General features: G+C 39.7%; 1 protein-coding gene across 3 annotated transcripts in view; it reads right to left on the reverse strand.

The window, feature by feature from the left end:
* glu (structural maintenance of chromosomes 4-like protein gluon) overlaps positions 1-16598 on the reverse strand; it is a 429361-nt gene that overhangs the window by 143008 nt on the left and 269755 nt on the right. For all 3 annotated transcript variants that reach the window (XM_070083815.1, XM_070083816.1, XM_070083817.1), the window contains one exon: positions 1532-1764. In XM_070083815.1, coding sequence (XP_069939916.1) covers positions 1532-1764 — 233 coding nt within the window. The remainder of the gene's footprint in view (positions 1-1531; positions 1765-16598) is intronic.

Here is a 16598-nt window from a genome sequence, read left to right on the forward strand (position 1 = left end):
ACTATGTGCATAAACCTAGTAATATCTTTGTACTACTCGATTGATATTCATACCATCAACAAGTCCCTACAACAAGGTGTTTCACATAGGAACGAGCAGTACGTTCTGTCTCACCCATGGAGACATACTCTATATAAACCAGAATCTAACAAGAAGAAGAGCTGACAAAGCAGACTAAGTTCGCTGTTTCCACAAATCAACCGCCAGAGTGAGAGAGTGCTCTATGTGATTCCTAAGAAAGGCAATGAGGTAAATGAGTGAGACAACCCCAGCAGCTCTAACATCGGGTTTGATCATGTGACTTTATAGCTACCCCAGCAAATGCACCAAACGAACAGTGAGTAACCAGTGGGAAACGGCCGACATTAAAAATAAATTACAATCTATAGCAGCTCTTGTGATTTTATAGCCAATCTTTGCTCTGACACAAATATTAGGTATGGAGATAGTAATCAGTCACAAACACACTGACAGGTGAACATGTTCACCTGTCTTGGTCACATACTTTTGTCTAGAAATACATACAAATTATTTATAGGTCCCAGCAATGTTTTTAGAAATGCTGGAGTATATGAAACTACATGAAGCACAGTATCAGACAAGACTGTCACTCTACACTGCTGATGATAGTCACTGTACTGCTGATGGTGCAGTCACTCTACACTGCTGACAGTGCAGTCACTCTACACTGCTTATGATACAGTCACTCTACACTGCTGATGATACAGTCACTACACTGCTGATGGTACAGTCCCTCTACATTGTTGACAGTGCAGTCACTCTACACTGCTGATGGTACAGTCACTCTACACTGCTGATGGTACAGTCACTCTACACTGCTGATGGTACAGTCACTCTACATTGTTGACAATGCAGTCACTCTACACTGCTGATGGTACAGTCACTCTACACTGCTGATGATACAGTCACTCTACACTGCTGATGGTACAGTCACTCTACACTGCTGATGGTACAGTCACTCTACACTGCTGATGGTACAGTCACTCTACACTGCTGATAGTACAGTCACTCTACACTGCTGACGGTGCAGTCACTCTACACTGCTGACGGTGCAGTCACTCTACACTGCTGATGGTGCAGTCACTCTACACAGCTGACAGTGCAGTCACTCTTCATTGCTGATGGTACAGTCACTCTACACTGCTGATGTAATCACACTACACTGCTGATGCAGTCACTCTACACTGCTGATGGCGCAGTCACTCTACCTTTGATATGCCTTTACCTTTGAAGAGTTTCGAGAATTAATCTATTCTCTGAGCCCAGCCATGGGCCAGGCTGGTCTGGTGCTTGCCTGGTCAACCAGGCTGTTGCTGCAGGAGGTCTGCTGCCCCACATATCCATCACAGCCTGGTTGATCTGTCACTTGGTGAAGATACTTGTCCAGCTTCCACTTCAACAGCACATCAAGCCATAATAATCACTTGTCTCCTCTTATTTTAATTACAGACCTTGACTACTCTAGTTAAGTTTATAAACCCACAATTCATAATGTACAATGTTTCCTCACCTAAAAACAATGCCTTCACTGAATGGGTCCAGAGAGTCGACCAACTCCAGCTCAGCGTCTCCTCCTAAGGTTATCATCTGGTACATTTCCTTCAGTTTGTTGGATATAATGGTAAAACCCGTCATAAACTCGTTCAGACGCTGCTTCCTCAGGTCCTCATGGTACTTCCTTTGTTGGTCTCTCTGCTGGGTGATCTCATCCAGCTCTGCCACACGCTGCAGGTATATCTCTTCCTGAAACAACACAATTATCACTCATCCCAACATCTCCAAATCAACCTCAATAAAAGCAAAAATATTGTACTAAGAACATAAGAAGGAGCACTGCTGCAGGTCTACTGGCCCATGCTAGGCAGGTCCAAGCCACAAACACTTAAGAAAGAAGGAGCACTGCTGCAGGCCTACTGGCTCATGCTAGGCAGATCCACCTCACATCCACTTATGTACATGTTTAACCTATTTTTAAAGTTACTCAAGGTTTTAGCTTCAATGAGTCTACTCAGGCATTTGTTGCACTCATCAAGATAGTAAATGCTACTATCACTTGACATAAAAAAAATTACAGTAGAATAACTAGTGATGACAGAACATGACAATGTTAACCTGAAGAAACAAGCAGGTAATAACAGTGTGACCAGCCAGTGTGTTTGTGTTCATTCACAGAACATTAACTCATATACAAACTAATTACATTAACACACTGGTATATTAACATGAATGCGTGCTGGATATGAAAGATCTTATTTCTCAACATATTTCACAACCCTGTCATCCACATCACATTTATACCTGTCATTATCATCAACCTACAACCAAACTGACACGTTAATACATATGATTTATGTGTAACAGTAAATAACAGTGGAACTTGTTGCCTTCCTACCTGCCTCCAATATATGACCACTCTAATGATCCAGGTGGGAAGTGATGCAAGTGGGAAGTGATCCAGGTGGGAAGTGATGCAAGTGAGAAGTGATGTAGGTGAGAAGTGATCCATCTTCCCAATACTTCCAATTCTCCATCAAATAACTCTCTTCTCTTATTTTTAATTGTCAAATTCATTAGTTCCTTAGGCTTTATCAACTTATTATTCTCACTCCAAAACTTTTTATTCTCAGCAAAATTTGTTGATAGTTTCTCACTTGCTCTCTTTTTACATTCCTTCAACACTCTCTTAACCTCTCTTTTTCTCTCCATATACTCCTCCTTCCTTGCATCACGTCTACTTCGTAAAAACATCTCATAAGATAAGATAAGATAAGATAAGATTTTGTTCGGATTTTTAACCCCGAAGGGTTAGCCACCCAGGATAACCCAAGAAAGTCAGTGCGTCATCGAGGACTGTCTAACTTATTTCCATTGGGGTCCTTAATCTTGTCCCCCAGGATGCGACCCACACCAGTCGACTAACACCCAGGTACCTATTTGCTGCTAGGTGAACAGGACAACAGGTGTAAGGAAACACGTGTCGAAATGTTTCCACCCGCCGGGAATCGAACCCGGGCCCTCCGTGTGTGAAGCGGGAGCTTTAGCCACCAGGCCACCGGGCCACCCAATATGCAGACTTTTTCTCTCTTACTACTCTCTTTACCTCATTATTCAACCACTCTGACACTACATTCTTAAATCTACCCCATACTTGTTCAACCTCATTGTCTGTACTCTCACTAGCCCATCTCTCTTCCAATAGTTGTTTATATCTTACCCTAGCTGCCTCCTCGAGTTGATAAACCTTTGCCTCTCTCTTACTTGCTGATTCCATTCTCGTTGTATCTCATCTACCTTTTACTCTCATTGTAGCTACAAGTAAAAATAATCTGATATATCTGCTGCCCCTCTGTAAACATGCACATCCTGAAATCTACGCATAAGTCGTTTATCTATGAATATATAGTTCAACAAACTAGTGTCATTATGCCCTATATCATATCTTATATGTTTAATTACTCTTTCTTTTACTTAAATTATGTACAGGTCGGCTATCACTAATCAGGCAGTCAGTAATCAGGTTCCATCAGTAATCCAGCACTAATTTCAGCTAGCATAATTAAAGATTTCTGGGGTTGGTGGTGCTACTTACTGCATAAGTCATTCCAATTTCTTTTTCTCCATTTATTGTTATAACCTGCTCACTTTTAGCCCAAGCCATGGTTCCAATGAATAAAAGAAATGTTTCTCTTTGTGTAAAGCACATACACCGTACACTGTCCATAAAAGACAAGGTGGCTTTGAAGCCACTGTCGGTCGCCATGAGCTCAGCTCACTCACTCACATAAGCTGTGACCGGTAAATTTGGGCATGCATATGATAGAATAGGTCTGTGTGGTAAGTGTGCACTATATAAAAAAAAATCCTGCAGCACGCAGTGCATAATGAGGAAAAACTGTGACACTGTTTTCGGTGTAAAACAGCGACTTTGCGTTGCATTTTTGTATGTTTTTTATGGCTGTATTCTTATTTTTTTGGTTTCATTTGGTAGAATGGAAGATACTTTACAGAAATAGACATGATTTTCATTGGTTTTCCAAAGGAAAGTACCTTGAAACCGAGTTGAAAGTAACAGAAATGTTTGATTTTTGCCGATGTTCAAGAGTAAATAAATCCAATGTGCCCAACTGGCCGGTCTGATACGCGGTCACGAATGGGTTGACATTATTTATACAATTATTACAATAATGCAGTAGTCTGCATAACAGTAAATTTTCCAATTTTTTTTTTTGTGTGAATTAAAATTCAAAATGGAAAGCAAATGTAATAAAAAAAAGGGCCTGGAGATGTGACTAATGAACAGAGAAAATGTTATTTTAGTGCCAGAAATGTCTGTATTGTTTATTCTGGAATACTATTTTAAAATTGGCATCTCTTGAAATGTGTGTGAAATTGGCCAAAATACCAATTTCTGAGCACTTTATTGGGTAGCTGAAATAAGTAAATGAGCAATTTCTTGTACACAATATACATAATAGAAGGAATACAGTGGTCCCTCAATAATCGTCTGGCCTGAAAGTCATCCATTTCAGAAACAGTCCCGTTATTTCGTCTAAACATTGGCTCGCAAATAGTCAGTTAACTCGCTAATCGTCCTTCGTCCAGGACACGTACTCACGCTCTGAGCCACCGGGCCTGCCTTCCCAGCCAGTGTGCCATTGTTTACCAGTGAGCGACGGTCCCCTCACATGCTCCTACGAAATATTTCATAATACAGTGGACCCTTGACCAACGATATTAATCCGTTCCTGAGAGCTCATAATTAGTCGAAATTATCGTTAGTCGAGTTAATTTCCCCCCTAAGAAATAATGGAAAACAAATTAATCCATTCCTGACACCCCAAAGTATTGAAAAAAAAAATTTTACCACATGAAATATTAATTTTAATACACACAAACTGAAGAAGACATGTACAGTTACATGACACTTACCTTTATTGAAGATCTGGTGATGATTGATGGGATGGGAGGAGGGAAGAGTGTGGATGGTGTTAGTGTTTAGAAGGGGAATCCCCTTCCATTAGGACTTGAGGTGTCAAGTCCTTTTCCGGGGTTACTTCCCTTCTTCTTTTAATGCCACTAGGACCAGCTTGAGAGTCACTGGACCTCTGTTGCACAACATATCTGTCCATAGAGCCCTGTACCTCCCATTCCTTTAAGATTTGTCTAAAATGGGCCATAACATTGTCATTGTAATAGTCACCAGCACAGCTTGCAATAGCTGTGTTAGGGTGATTTTCATCCATAAAGGTTTGCAGTTCAACCCACTTTGCACACAGTTCCTTAATCTTTGAAGTAGGCACAATGGATTCCACAACTGGCATAGGCGTCTCAGAGTTAGCCCCAAACCCTTCAAAATCTTTCTTAATTTCCATACTAATTCTCAATCTTTTTATCACAGGGTTGGCACTAGAAGCTTTCTTGGGGCCCATGGTGACCTATTTTGCAGGTGCAATCACTAAAAACGCTGTGATAATATGAAATGTTCTGATTGTATGCTTGGATGCGACCGCGGTGGCTGGCTTGTAAACACTGGCACCCATGAGACAAGTGAGGCGCGCTCATATCACATGTGGACACGTCTCAAATGGAACGAATCGCATTGGTCGAGTTTCTTAGCAGTATTCGAGGCAAAATTTTTGCGTTAAAATGTATCGCTAGTCAGATTTAATATTATACGATGCCATCATTGATCGAGGGTCCACTGTATTCCATTGATTTTAGTGCTTGCAAGTGCTCAATAAGCTACGATGGATCCATAGAAAGGTTCTAGTGCCAGCCCTTTGGTAAAGAATGTGAGAAACACATATAATTTATGAAAAAGTTTGTAGAAAAATACAAAGGTGGGGGTGGTAGAGTGGAAGCAGTTGTGATAGTGGTTGATGGTGGTAGTGATGGTGGTAGAAGGTAGTAGTGATGGCGGTAACAGTTGTAATAGCGGTAGGTCGAAGTGATGGTGGTAGAGGGTTCCTTCTTTAGTGATTCAGCGATTCTACCAACTCCTCCAATGTTGTTGGAGTTATATAGGGCTACAGGAAACACCACCACCTCAGCTGCTGCTTCACCACCATTATGGACGGCTTAGTCTCAGTGGCCCTTATATACCCAACAACAACACAACACCTCTCGTGACATACATAATGACTTATTTTATTCATTCTAGAGTATATTCCATGTTTCTATGTTATTAATATTGTTTATTATGTCATATTAGTTGAATTGTGATAGATAAATAAGCCATAGAGTTGATATTAGTGTCATATTCTCCAACAATAAACTTGCTCTCCCTCCCTCACACAAACAAGTCTCCAATAAGAACATAAGAAAGGAGGAACACTGCAGCAGGCCTGCTGGCCCATACTAGGCCAGTCCTTCACAAATCCAACCCATTAACAGAACAAATGCTACCCAAGCAATAAGCTCAGGTGCAAGTCCGACTCAAATCCAACCCCTTTCACTCATGTATTTATTTTTTTTATTATTATTATCACACTGGCCGATTCCCACCAAGGCAGGGTGGCCCGAAAAAGAAAAACTTTCACCATCATTTACTCCATCACTGTCTTGCCAGAAGGGTGCTTTACACTACAGTTTTAAACTGCAATATTAACACCCCTCCTTCACAGTGCAGGCACTGTACTTCCCATCTCCAGGACTCAAGTCTGGCCTGCCGGTTTCCCTGAACCCCTTCATAAATGTTACTTTGCTCACACTCCAACAGCACGTCAAGTATTAAAAACCATTTGTCTCCATTCACTCCTATCAAACAAGCTCATGCATGCCTGCTGGAAGTCCAAGCCCCTCGCACACAAAACCTCCTTTACCCCCTCCCTCCAACCTTTCCTAGGCCGACCCCTACCCCGCCTTCCTTCCACTACAGACTGATACACTCTTGAAGTTATTCTGTTTCGCTCCATTCTCTCCACATGTCCGAACCACCTCAACAACCCTTCCTCAGCCCTCTAGACAACAGTTTTGGTAATCCCGCACCTCCTCCTAACTTCCAAACTACGAATTCTCTGCATTATATTCACACCACACATTGCTCTCAGACATGACATCTCCACTACCTCCAGCCTTCTCCTCGCTGCAACATTCATCACCCATGCTTCACACCCATATAAGAGCGTTGGTAAAACTATACTCTCATACATTCCCCTCTTTGCCTCCAAGGACAAAGTTCTTTGTCTCCACAGACTCCTAAGTGCACCACTCGCCCTTTTCCCCTCATCAATTCTATGATTCACCTCATCTTTCATAGACCCATCCGCTGACACGTCCACTCCCAAATATCTGAATACATTCACCTCCTCCATACTCTCTCCCTCCAATCTGATATCCAATCTTTCATCACCTAATCTTTTTGTTATCCTCATAACCTTACTCTTTCTTGTATTCACTTTCAATTTTCTTCTTTTGCACACCCTACCAAATTCATCCACCAATCTCTGCAACTTCTCTTCAGAATCTCCCAAGAGCACAGTGTCATCAGCAAAGAGCAACTGAGACAACTCCCACTTTATGTGTGATTCTTTATCTTTTAACTCCACGCCTCTTGCCAAGACCCTCGCATTTACTTCTCTTACAACCCCATCTATAAATATATTAAACAACCACAGTGACATCACACATCCTTGTCTAAGGCCTACTTTTACTGGGAAATAATTTCCCTCTTTCCTACATACTCTAACTTGAGCCTCACTATCCTCGTAAAAACTCTTCACTGCTTTCAGTAACCTACCTCCTACACCATACACCTGCAACATCTGCCACATTGCCCCCCTATCCACCCTGTCATACGCCTTTTCCAAATCCATAAATGCCACAAAGACCTCTTTAGCCTTATCTAAATACTGTTCACTTATATGTTTCACTGTAAACACCTGGTCCACACACCCCCTACCTTTCCTAAAGCCTCCTTGTTCATCTGCTATCCTATTCTCTGTCTTACTCTTAATTCTTTCAATAATAACTCTACCATACACTTCGCCAGGTATACTCAACAGACTTATTTTATTTTTTTATTATTATCACACCGGCCGATTCCCACCAAGGCAGGGTGGCCCGAAAAAGAAAAACTTTCACCATCATTCACTCCATCACTGTCTTGCCAGAAGGGTGCTTTACACTACAGTTTTTAAACTGCAACATTAACACCCCTCCTTCAGAGTGCAGGCACTGTACTTCCCATCTCCAGGACTCAAGTCCGGCCTGCCGGTTTCCCTGAATCCCTTCATAAATGTTACTTTGCTCACACTCCAACAGCACGTCAAGTATTAAAAACCATTTGTCTCCATTCACTCCTATCAAACACGCTCACGCATGCCTGCTGGAAGTCCAAGCCCCTCGCACACAAAACCTCCTTTACCCCCTCCCTTCAACCCTTCCTAGGCCGACCCCTACCCCGCCTTCCTTCCACTACAGACTGATACACTCTTGAAGTCATTCTGTTTCGCTCCATTCTCTCTACATGTCCGAACCACCTCAACAACCCTTCCTCAGCCCTCTGGACAACAGTTTTGGTAATCCCGCACCTCCTCCTAACTTCCAAACTACGAATTCTCTGCATTATATTCACACCACACATTGCCCTCAGACATGACATCTCCACTGCCTCCAGCCTTCTCCTCGCTGCAACATTCATCACCCACGCTTCACACCCATATAAGAGCGTTGGTAAAACTATACTCTCATACATTCCCCTCTTTGCCTCCAAGGACAAAGTTCTTTGTCTCCACAGACTCCTAAGTGCACCACTCACTCTTTTTCCCTCATCAATTCTATGATTCACCTCATCTTTCATAGACCCATCCGCTGACACGTCCACTCCCAAATATCTGAATACGTTCACCTCCTCCATACTCTCTCCCTCCAATCTGATATTCAATCTTTCATCACCTAATCTTTTTGTTATCCTCATAACCTTACTCTTTCCTGTATTCACCTTTAATTTTCTTCTTTTGCACACCCTACCAAATTCATCCACCAATCTCTGCAACTTCTCTTCAGAATCTCCCAAGAGCACAGACTTATCCCCCTATAATTTTTGCACTCTCTTTTATCCCCTTTGCCTTTATACAAAGGAACTATGCATGCTCTCTGCCAATCCCTAGGTACCTTACCCTCTTCCATACATTTATTAAATAATTGCACCAACCACTCCAAAACTATATCCCCACCTGCTTTTAACATTTCTATCTTTATCCCATCAATCCCAGCTGCCTTACCCCCATTCATTTTACCTACTGCCTCACGAACTTCCCCCACACTCACAACTGGCTCTTCCTCACTCCTACAAGATGTTGTTCCTCCTTGCCCTATACACGAAATCACAGCTTCCCTATCTTCATCAACATTTAACAATTCCTCAAAATATTCCCTCCATCTTCCCAATACCTCTAACTCTCCATTTAATAACTCTCCTCTCCTATTTTTAACTGACAAATCCATTTGTTCTCTAGGCTTTCTTAACTTGTTAATCTCACTCCAAAACTTTTTCTTATTTTCAACAAAATTTGTTGATAACATCTCACCCACTCTCTCATTTGCTCTCTTTTTACATTGCTTCACCACTCTCTTAACCTCTCTCTTTTTCTCCATATACTCTTCCCTCCTTGCATCACTTCTACTTTGTAAAAACTTCTCATATGCTAACTTTTTCTCCCTTACTACTCATGTATTTATCCAACCTAAATTTGAAACTACCCAAGCCATAGCTTTTAGAACATAAGAAAGGAGGAACACTGCAATAAGCCTGCTGGCCCATACTAGGTCGGTCCTTCACAAATCCAACCCACTAACAGAACAAATGCTACCCAAGCAAAAAGCTCAGGTGCAAGTCTGACTCAAATCCAACCCCTCTCACTCATGTATTTATCCAACCTAAATTTGAAACTACCCAATGTTTTAGCTTCGATCACCCTACTAGGCAGACCGTTCCACTCATCAACTACCCCTATTACCAATGTTTATTTACATATTTCATTAGTGCCTTACAGTTATTTGGGATTTTCTTCTGCATGTAAATCTATATTTATGCTAGGGAAGTGACCCCTGAAGTGACCTAGATCCTTATGGAGGGGGATTCCCCTTCCAAACAATAACCTCTCTTCCCTCTCTCCTCCTCCCTGTCTTCCATTCATCAACAACAGCCTTTAATAAAGGTAACTGTCATATTGAATGTTCATTCTTTTGTGCATGTAAATCTATCTTTTAGGTAAAAAAAAAATTGTTGTTGATACTTCTGGGTGTCTGGAACGAATTAATTGGATTTACATTATTTCTTATGGGGAAAATTGATTCGAAAATCGTCTATTTTGATAGTAGTCCCACTTCCAGGAACGAATTAAGGACGATAATTGAGAGACCACTGTACTAGCAAAAGAGCTATGAGTTTGGTAGATCAGAACAATGGAATGAGCCAAAAATGGGGCGTAAAGTGGGTGAAATTGCCAATGCATAAATATCGCCATTGGGCTAAGTATATTCTAACCTAACCACTCTGTAATCTGGCAAAATCACTAATCTGGCACCCAATAGGTTCCAATGATGCTGGATCAGTGATGGTCAACCTGTATTACTTATTACCAAACCTCTTTCTATACGAAGTTCAATCAAAGGCCCCCCATTATCATTTACCCCTGGCACCCCAAACTTACCTAACATACCCTCTACAACCGTTTCTCCCACATTAGCATTCATGTCCCCACCACAATTACTCTCTCACTTGGTTCAAAACCTCCCACTTGCTTAACATCTTCCAAAATCTCTCTCTCTCTCCTCTACACTCCTCTCTTCTCCAGGTACATAAACACTTATTATAAGAACATAAGAATGGAGGAACACTGCAGAAGGCCTACTGGCCCATGCGAGGCAGGTCCTTATCAAAACGACCTCTACTTTAAGCTACCCAAGAAATAACTCCCGTACCCAATGACACCAATCAAACCCAGCACCTCCCACTCATATATTTGTCCAGTCTCTTCTTAAAGCTACCCAAGGTCCTAGCCTCTTCACCCCACTGGGAACACTGTTCCACGCATCTACAACTCTGTTAGAAAACCAGTACTTACCTATGTCCTTTCTAAATCTAAATTTATCCAACTTAAATCCATTATTTGTGGTTCTTACCTGGTTTGACGCCCTCAGTACTTTACTAATATCTCCCTTGCTTATGCCCGTCATCCACTTATACACTTCAATGATATCTCCCCTCATTCTATGCCTCTCCAGAGAGTGGAGATTTAAGGCTTTAAGTCTATCTTCATACTGGAGGTTCCTTACACAGGGTTGTATCCAACCCTTATTTTAATCCACATAATCCTTGAATTTATACATTTATATTTGCTCTTCACCTTTCATAACTGATCCTGCAATATTATTGCTACCCCTTCCTTAGCTCTAACTCTCTCAGATGCTCCTGACTTAATCCCATTATTTCTCCCCACTGAAACTCACCTACCACCTTCAGCTTTGTTTCACTTAGAGCTACGACTTCTAACTTCTTTTCATTCATAACGTTGCCAATCATATCTTTCTTAAAATCTGCATTACATCCTCACACATTCAAACATTCCTGCTTTATAAAATTTTTCTTTTTATTATTTTTAGTAATTTATACAGAAGGGGTTAACAGCCAGTTTCTCTTGGCATTTTAGTCTTAAAATACAACCATAAAAACTACAGTAAGGCCCCACTTTACGGCGTTCCGCTAATACGGCGATGTAAAATTATGACCAAAACTTGCTATATGGCAAGCGGTCTTTCAAATACGGCGCCCCCCACCCGGTTTGTTTACATTTTCCGTGACCACATCTATTATGTCAGGAAACTTTCCAAAATTTCAAGTGTTTTAAAGTTACTGCATATTTTATATGTACTCTGATAATTATACTTATGTGTACCTGTACCTAAATATACTTACACACTGTGCTGGTGTGCAGGTACACATTAAAATCGCTAAGTCTCTCTCTACTCATGACGGCAATACTACGTAATAATAATCACTCTTGGGCACACTAAATGTTTTATTTTACATCAATATAGGCATTTTCATTAATCCATCTATGATATTTTCCTCAAAATTATATATGAAACCTGTTACATAGCATATAAATATGATATACTGCTAAGTATGATATTCTATGTAACTTTATTTGTGTATACCTATATAAACTTACTTATGATGCCACATGTGCTTGAGTAAGTTTATTCAGGTATACAGAAATGCAATTACATAGATTATCATACATAGCAGCATATGTATAAAATCCTAGGATAACACAAAAAAGTCAGGGTGACTTATTTCCATAGGGATCCCTGTATCTATACCATATGGTGTCCTGTACTGTATGGTACCCTGTACCATATGGTACCCTGTACCATATGGTACCCTGTGCCATATGGTACCCTGTGCCATATGGTACCCTGTACCATATGGTACCCTGCACCATTATGTTATCCTGTACTGCATGGTACCATATAGTACAATGCACCATATGGTACCCTGGACCATATGTTATCCTGTGCTGCATGGTACCCTATACCATACAGTACAATGTACCATATGGTACCCTGTAACATGTGATACCGTGTACCATATGTTATCCTGTACTGCATGGTACCATATAGTACAATGCGCCATATGGTACCCTGGACCATATGTTATTCTGTGCTGCATGGTACCCTATACCATATAGTACAATGTACCATATGGTACCCTGTAACATATGATACCGTGTACCATGTGGTCAATAGGTGTTGGAGGCATGAGACACCAGCCAAGACTGAGTGAGTGGCGAACAAGCTAGTTACCGACTCCGCAGTTTCCGAGACAAAGCGCTTTGTCATCCACCTCAAGGAACATGTCGAGTTCCATTACATTTGTAAATACAGGAGGGCCCCAATTATACGGCTGGTTAGGTTCCAGGCTACCGCCGTAAAGCGGAAACCGCCGTAAAGTGGAACACCCCTTTTTTCCATTTACAAATGCATACAAACACTAGATAACAAGTTTACACTAACATATATTAAGTTAGCAATAGAACCAGGCATCAAAAAACAATAAAAAACTACAATACACACATAGTGCACTCATTACTTACCTTAAAATATTTATAGTCTTAATCTAGGGTGAGACAAGTAGTATTTATTGTAAGAAATCAAGTGTGGTATGTATGGTAGTCAGCCAGGCTACCATACCAGGCCACCCCACCCACACATACAATTCTATGATATTAAAGCATCCCAGAGCGATAAAATGTATATACAGTTCACTCATTACTTACCTTAAAATATAGGGTGAGATGAGTAGTATTTATTGTAAAAAATCAAGTGTGGTATGTATGGTAGTCAGCCGGGCTACCATACCAGGCCAACCCACCTACACATAATATTCTATTACATTTAAGCATCCCAGAGCGATAAAATGTATATACAGTTCACTCATTACTTACCTTGAAATATTTGTAGTCTTAATGTGGGGTCAGGAGTAAGTAAATGAGATAAAACGAATAAATGAGAGAAAGAATGAGTGCATGAGAGAGTACAGGCTCAGAGTTATGTAAACAAACCAGGCGAAGGTAAGTTTTGTAAACGAAGTGTACACGTCTGGTTTGTGTACAAGTTACATTGTGTACAGGTTGTCTCTACATTGATACGGTAGAATAAATAAAGAAGAACACTCCCATTCTCATGTAACATCATTTTGAGAAGAAATGATGCTCTGAGTGAAGGCAATGGAAATAAGTCACTCTGACTTTTTTGGGTTATCCTGGGTAATCTAGACATGTTGTTATGTATGATAATTTATGTAACTGTATTTGTGTATACCTGAATAAACTTACTTACATACATACAAAAGGAATAATTTTCTACAGTTACCCCCAGTAACACATTTTCTCTTATGTTAGATTAGAGAAAATGTTATTCTTGGCATCACTTGTACAAGTTATCTGGCTACCACATCTCATATTTATGTTTATTTATTCTATTGTAGGGTGTATTTATCATCTTTTTATGTTATGTATCGTGTTCATTATATAATTTTGAAAAAAATATCATGGATAGATTAATGAAAATGTGTATATTAACCCTTTGAGGGTTTTGGTTGTACTAGTATGTCTTACGCGTAGGGGTTTTTGACGTACTAGTACACATAAATTCTAGCGGCCTCAAATCTAGTGGGAGAAAGCTGGTAGGCCTTCATATGAAAGAATGGGTCTATGTGGTCAGTGTGCACAATCTAAAAAAAATCCTGCAGCACACAGTGCATAATGAGAAAAAAAAAACTTTGACCATTTTTTTTTGGAATAAATCAGCGACTTTGCAGTGTATTTTCGTATGGTATTTATTGTTGTATTCTAGTTTTCTTGGTCTCATTTTATAGAATGGAAGACATATTACAGAAATTGAGATGATTTTGACTGGTTTTGCAATGAAAGGTGCTTTGAAATTGAGCTCAAAGTAGCAGAAATGTTTGATTTTTACCAAACTTCAAAAGTAAACAAATCGTGCCAAGCGTGCAATACACATCAACTGGTGAGTCTAATATTCTTTCACTAGTGCACCAATAATATTTATACCATTTTTTACACTAATGCAGTAGTCTGCATAACAGTAAATCTTATAATTTTTTTGAGAATAAAAATTCAAAGTGGAAAGCAAAAGAATATAAGAGGGGCCTTGAGACGTGACTAATGACTAGAGGAAATGTCATTTTAGTGCCAGGAATGTCGTTCTTGTTTATTCTGGACCCTATTCGGAAATTGGCATCTTTTGAAATTTGTGTGAAATTGGCAAAATTGCTAAATTCTGACCACTGTACTGGATAGTTGAATTTCATAAATGGGTGGTTTCTTGCACCCATTCGAGAGAAAAAATGGAGTTCTAGCGAAATATTCATGTTTTTTGTCGACTAGTACAGGGAAATTAGCCGAAAATGGGGCTCAAAGTGGGCAAAATCTCCGATGCGTAAACATCGCCGAGACCACTAACTTTGCGAGAGCATAATTCCGTAAGTTTTCTATCAAATTTCAAACTTTTGGTGTCTCTATGATCGGGAAAAGATTCTCTATCTTTTCATAAGAGAAAATAATTTTTTTTTTTTTAAATTTGGTCGACCCTGAGAACGAGTTTTGGAGATGGCCTGTCGACCCTCAAAGGGTTAACGTAATATACAACATTTAATGAGACTCGGTGATTATTATTATTATTATTTCTAATATGGCGTCACTTGTGCAAGTCGTCTGCTACCACATCTCATATTTATGTTTATTTATTCTATTGTGGGGTGTATTTATCATCTTTTTATGTTATGTATCGTGTTTATTATATAATTTTGAAAAAATATCATAGATGGATTAATGAAAATGTGTATTTAACGTAATATACGACATTTAAATGAGACTCGATGATTATTATTATCATTACTAATATGACGTCTGGAGACATAAGACACTCTTACTGATTTTAATGTGTACCTGCATGCCAGCACAGTATGTAAGTTTATTTAAGTACAGGTATACATAAGTATAATTATCAGAGTATATATATAATATGAAATAACTTTTAAAAACATTTGAAATTTTGGAGTTTCCAGACAAAATGGAGAAACTTAGTGCTTACTGAGCTCACGAAGAATGTAAACAAACAAGGTGGGGCGCGGTGACCGTATTAGAAAGTCAGGTGGGGGGAGCCGTATAGCGAGTTTTGGTCATAATTTGAAATGACCGTATTAGCGGAACGCCGTAAAGTGAAACGCCGTAAAGCGGGGTCCTGCTGTATATAATAGAACATAACTAATATACAACATTTTTGCATATTTTTTGTAAACAATTATTGTCAACAAAACAATGATGAAAATATGAATGTGTTTGTGTTAAATACAACAGCACCATATAGTACCATATGGTACAATGAACCATATGGTATCATTGTACTGTATGGTACAATGTACCATATGGTACCATTGCATCATATGGTACCATTGCACCATATGGTACCATAAGGTACCATTGCACCATATGGTACCATTGCACCATATGGTACCATTGTATATGGTACCGTTGTACCAAATGGTGCCATTGTACCATAATCTACCATACAGTGCCATTGTATCATATGGTACCTTTGTATCATGTGCCATTGTACCATATTGTACCATATGGTACCACTGTACCATATGTACAATTGTACTATATGGTATCATTGCACCCTATGGCACCATTGTACCATATGGTACTATATGGCACCGTTGTATTCAATACAATAACCGCACTAATATTTTCATCATTTTGTTTACAATAAACTTGTAAACAAGTTTTGTAAGCAATATAATGATAAACAAATTAGTGCAGTTATTGTGTTGAATAAAATGAGTGTACACTTATACAATATACATGTACATTATATTGGTCTCACAGGCCACAAATGTTATTAGAAAAAGAAAAAAATTAGAAAAGAAAAGAAAAAAGTATAAAAAACGTAAAATAAAAAAAATGCGATTTTGCGGAAGTCACTGATGTTGCTGCCACCCGGTCATTTTGGGTCAACTTCCCGCCGCTGTATCTTGGTAAGTACTG

This window comes from Cherax quadricarinatus, chromosome 10, assembly GCF_038502225.1.
Source record: "Cherax quadricarinatus isolate ZL_2023a chromosome 10, ASM3850222v1, whole genome shotgun sequence".
Classification (NCBI taxonomy): Eukaryota; Metazoa; Arthropoda; class Malacostraca; order Decapoda; family Parastacidae; genus Cherax; species Cherax quadricarinatus.